Here is a 5,120-nt window from a genome sequence, read left to right as displayed (position 1 = left end):
TGTGTCTGTTCACAAAGTGAATTTAATCTCGTTTAACACTGCGTGTGTCCGAGAGCGATTTAAATGGGAGTGTTTTTAAAGCTTGATCAAGTAAATTTTAACTTTGTACCAGCAGCGAATAAAACCTGTTGTGTTTACGTGTCCAGAGAAACTGGCACGGAGATTTAAAGATCCGCTGAGATCGTATCACTGTTTCCCTTAACTGCAGCACGAAGCTGCTATTTGAATGAAGTTAAATTGAACTCAGAACGAACTGAGAGTTTAAGCGCCACATCGCAAAACCAACTAAAAGCGGTGTTGTTATTTGTACAGTGTACAGTATTTGTACTTGCAATGCAACCATTCACATGCTAGTCCACTAGTTTTTTTGGTTGCCACAGTTACAATCGTGACACGGAAGTCTTAACCTACTTCCGGAGCAACTCTGAACTGAGCACATGCAGCACACCGACGCTATTGTAAACAAACTCCACGGTGCTGCTAAGCTAATGAAACGGTTGTGTTTACATTGAAGTCTATGCTAAAGCCATTAGCCTCAAAGGTTAGCGGTTAGCATTAACATCCAGTGGTTGAATGCAGTGCCTGTTTTGGCAACTCTAAAGTGATTTAACCCTTTAAACACCTCAACTAATACACTTTGGTCTCTTTCTTATTTCTCCCTTTTCTCACTTCTTACCACGTACCTGCATTTTACTAGAAAGGGAAATGCTGACTCACAATTATTAATTGTGCCAAATTCTAATTTATTAAAACATTGAATTTATTTGGAATCATTCAAATTTTTCCCTCAGATAATTTCATATGATCATTACTTCTAGTATTCCCTCTCATGCCTAATCATTTTAGGTACGAATAAGCCTTGAACTTTGAAAGTTCAAGTAAACTTATTCTACCTAATTGATCTGTTACCCCTATCATTATATTCTATTCAGACTTACACTTACTCATATTATTGCGTTTTACCACTCTTTCTTCCTGTTTTGGTTATACACTTAGCCACTATTGTTTAACAAAGTAATTGATTTCCTTCTTTATTTAATTTCATTTTTGCTTATTTTGCCCATTTATTATTTTTTTTTATTTGACTTTGTCTTACCATTTCCTTTCGTCTGTGTATCCTAGCTTGGGAACGACACACTTGAGCCCTTAGAGACAGCGTTATCCCTCACTACGAGTTCAAATAAATTAGAGAGACAACTCTTTTTCACTTAAATTGTATTTTTGTTTGATTAGTTGTGCAGCAACTAAAAACAACGCTCTACTCGTAGTTGGGCATAACAGCAACAGAGCCTGCTGGTGAACCCGATCCACTCAGTTTACCGAGTCTCCTTCCCTTCTCTCAAGTCTCTCCTGTTCTCTCATGCTTCCTTCCCTCTTTACTCTTCACATGTGTAGGGGGACCGGTAAGAACCATCAATCAATTCTAAGTGAATAAAATACACAATCTTATGAAAGAAGACGAATCATCCTTATGAATTTGATTGTAATCAACCCCTCCTACCTTCTTGCTAACCTCCTTACATTTGAAAACGCAATCCAAATTTTAACATCTCCAACGCCGAGATCAATTTAATAGAGATTAGTTGGTGAACAACTGTCGCCTTTGCTGGTGAGCGGTCCAACTGTAAGGTGTACGGTGTCAATCCTGTCAGACTAAGAAAAGAGATATCAGCATTATTATTGTATTATTTTGTCTCAAACAGAGATATAACAATACTGTTTATACTCCTTGATAACAACATTTAATTGAAAAAAAAAGAAATTCTCTAACTGAAAAAGGAATTGTTCCTTTTCATTGAATTGTTTTCTCCTTTTTCACTTTTTTTCCTCTTCCTCATTAGAGTGACGAAGATATCCACATGTATTTACCCTTTGAGCTAAATTGACCTGTTTCCCTTACAGTATGGACACTTTCATGTGTTTCATTATTCACTTCTTTACAGGAACCAGTGCTAACTAGGGTTGGGTATCTTTTTTTTTTTTTTTGTTACTGGTGCCAAATGGAAACTTTTAAAACGGTTCCGGGGCCTTGATAACAACATTTAATTGAAAAAAAAAGAAATTCTCTAACTGAAAAAGGAATTGTTCCTTTTCATTGAATTGTTTTCTCCTTTTTCACTTTTTTTCCTCTTCCTCATTAGAGTGACGAAGATATCCACATGTATTTACCCTTTGAGCTAAATTGACCTGTTTCCCTTACAGTATGGACACTTTCATGTGTTTCATTATTCACTTCTTTACAGGAACCAGTGCTAACTAGGGTTGGGTATCTTTTTTTTTTTTTTTGATACTGGTGCCAAATCGATACTTTTAAAACGGTTCCGGTGCCTAAACGGTGCCTGAACCGATACTTATAAAAAATAAATAAATAATTAAAAAATTCCCCCCAAAAATGATGGATTGGCCATTAGAATAGAAATAGGATAGAGAGTGCAAATGTTAGAGGGTCAAGTTTTTTAATTAAAAAAAAACCTTGTCCTTCAACTAATATTCACTGCTGTGCTAAAGATTTAACAAATAAAAATCTATTTTTTTACAGCAAGATATAAATACGCTGATTCAGTAAAATCAGATGATTTCCTGTTCAAAAGAATGTGACCGAATATTAGGGAATACTAATATCGTGGTGGATTGGCTTCATTTATTTATGATGTCATGAACAATCCAGTCATGTATATAAATCAGTCTGAGTGCACATATAACAAGGTATTTACATGCCACAGACTCATCAGGAGATGCTGATGCACCTGGCGTGGAGGAGGCAGCAGGCTGGGCAGAGGGGGCAGCAGCCAGGGTGGAGAAGGCAGCAGGCTGGGTGGAGGGGGCATCAGCCAAGGTGGAGGAGGCAGCAAGCTGGGCAGAGGGGGCAGCAGGCTGGGTGGAGGAGAGAGACTCAGAGGAGGCCAGAAAATGGGAGGAGACAGAGAAGCTTGGGTCATCGGTAAGACTTGACACAGTAATGTCATGGTCTTCCCCGAAGCCCTCGTCTTCTTCATCCTCGCCTTCATTCACATCCTACAGCATGTTCTCTGTCTCTTCTGAGTCGGGGTCCACTACCAGGGGCTGTCCAGTCTGACTCAAGAGGTAGTCAACACCAAGAAGCTCTTTTTTTAATGTCTAATTTAATGTTATTTTGAAAGAAGTAACTATTCATACTATTTTTAATGTTTTTGAAAAAAGTCTCTTATGCTCATCAATCCTGCATTTATTTGATTAAAAAATACAGAAAACATGGAACCCCAGGCAACAGGCTGAGGTCTCCAGCATCCCACTCAAAGATGCAGGCAGACAGGCATCCCATGAAGGTGGGGTAGAGGGGATGTGCATCGGTGGTGCAGCCCACGGCCATCCTCCTCATAAAGTGCCAGATGTCCAGCCGTATGTGAAGGTCTGGCCACTCGCCGAACCTGGTCTGCAGCTTGCTCGTTGCTCCCTCACTCACGCAGCAGCCACAGTCCACATAAAGTAGCACTGGGGGTGGAATGGCAGCCTGGCGGTACCGTTCTATTTCACCGGTCACCATCCTGTCCAGTCCCGGCCCCTCTTGCACTGACAGCACACTGGTCACTATCTGGCCAACCTCATTTCCAATGGAGGTTAACCAGAGTGCTGTCCCCCGTCCATAGCCAGCCAGCTTCTTTGTGATCTGGAATTTACAAATGTAGCAATACATTTGTGATGTAACGTTACCAATAACAATAATATTAATGTCTGACGGTATTTATGAACATTACAGAATGTAACAGAGTCAAATTATTTTTTACCTTTTTTGTGGAATCCATCTTTAAGATGTTGCCAAAGATGGATGTGATGCTGGCCTTTATATGTCCAATTCTGGAGAGGATTTTGCTGCCATACACTGACAGCAGCCAACGACTGGTGGGGATGTCAATTGAATCTGGAGGTTCCTGGCAGACCACCGGAGAGAGGCTGGGTCGATCGACAAAGTCAGCACACTCCCCAAGATAGTGTGCCAACCGATTCACCTCCTCATGGTTTTCTTTCAACTGCCGCACCAATCGAGCTGGACTGTTGCCCAGTGTCCTGTCCCGAAGCAGCCTAATGACACGGATGTCACAGGCATACCTGAAATGCACATTGTTGCTGTGATCAGTTACATGTTCATTAGGGGGGTCATTTCAGTGGTTTAAGTCTTCACAATAACCATCTTTAGACTACTTTACTCATTTTCTTGAGTACATTACATTTTCATTGGGGGGGGGGGGGTAATTTCAGTGGTTTAAGTCTTCACATTAACCATCTTTAGACTACTTTACTCACTTGTGGGTCAGGATCAGACGGAACATTTTCTGGTGCGGCAGGTCAAGCTGGTCCTGGACAGTCTGACTTGTAGACAGATAGTTCAGAGAACACACAGTGCACCTGAGTGTCTCCGTAACCGTCAGGTAGTACCTGTCGATGTCCAGGACCTTCCGAGCTCTTTTGTGGACACCATAGCCTGTCAAGTTCTTGCCACAAGCTGGACAGAAAACCCTCTCCTTCCACACCATCAACCGATGGGTGAAGAACCGGTCAGGTGTAGGTATCTGGTGGTAAATGAGAGCTGGGACAGGCGGCTCGTACAACAACTTCAAATCTGGCCGCAGCTTGTCAGCGTGAAAAATAGTGCTGGTAATCCACCTCTGGTCCTGCACAGGGATGGTCTTGGGCCATTCACCTGGCAGCCAGAAAGAAGCTGAGGCCCCAGCAGGGGCTGGCTGGACTCCTCCAGGCTCCTCCTGTATGGAAGACAATTTGTTATTGTATTAAAGGCTGCACTAATATACAGCATAGCCTGTCCAATAAATAGGTGCTGCTGCACTCACAGAGGATGGAGATGGGCTGGGGGTCATCACAAAGGATGGAGGGGGAGAGGGGCTGGGAGAAGAAGGCCTAGCGGTCCCTTCAGAGGATGGAGGAGATGGACTGGGGGTCTTCACAGAAGACAGAGAAGGGGTGGAGGTCCTCACAGAGGATAGAGGGGTGGCGGCAGTCCTCACAGAGGCCATAGATGGAGTCCTCACAGAGGAAGGAGGAGAGGGGCTGGAAAGAGAAGGAGAGGATGCAGAGGGGCTGGGGGTCTTAACAGAAGACAGAGAAGGGGTGGAGGTCCTCACAGA

The 5,120-nt window shown here is 42.7% G+C and overlaps 1 protein-coding gene across 1 annotated transcript in view; it reads right to left on the bottom strand.

Moving 5' to 3' along the window:
- Nucleotides 1-2,681: 2,681 nt before the first annotated feature.
- The window catches only part of LOC107574244 (uncharacterized), a 5,287-nt gene continuing 2,848 nt past the window's right edge, over nucleotides 2,682-5,120 (bottom strand). Inside the window, exons 7-11 of the mRNA XM_016260694.1 lie at nucleotides 4,282-4,383; nucleotides 3,765-4,086; nucleotides 3,239-3,646; nucleotides 2,748-2,997; nucleotides 2,682-2,686 (exon numbers count right to left, since the gene is read on the bottom strand). Of these exons, the coding sequence (XP_016116180.1) occupies nucleotides 2,682-2,686; nucleotides 2,748-2,997; nucleotides 3,239-3,646; nucleotides 3,765-4,086; nucleotides 4,282-4,383 (1,087 nt within the window). The remainder of the gene's footprint in view (nucleotides 2,687-2,747; nucleotides 2,998-3,238; nucleotides 3,647-3,764; nucleotides 4,087-4,281; nucleotides 4,384-5,120) is intronic.

Source organism: Sinocyclocheilus grahami, unplaced genomic scaffold (genome assembly GCF_001515645.1).
Source record: "Sinocyclocheilus grahami isolate Dianchi unplaced genomic scaffold, SAMN03320097.WGS_v1.1 scaffold2160.1, whole genome shotgun sequence".
In the NCBI taxonomy this organism is placed as follows: domain Eukaryota; kingdom Metazoa; phylum Chordata; class Actinopteri; order Cypriniformes; family Cyprinidae; genus Sinocyclocheilus; species Sinocyclocheilus grahami.
Note: the sequence above shows the minus strand (reverse complement) of the source record. Positions and strands in the feature narration are given on the sequence as shown.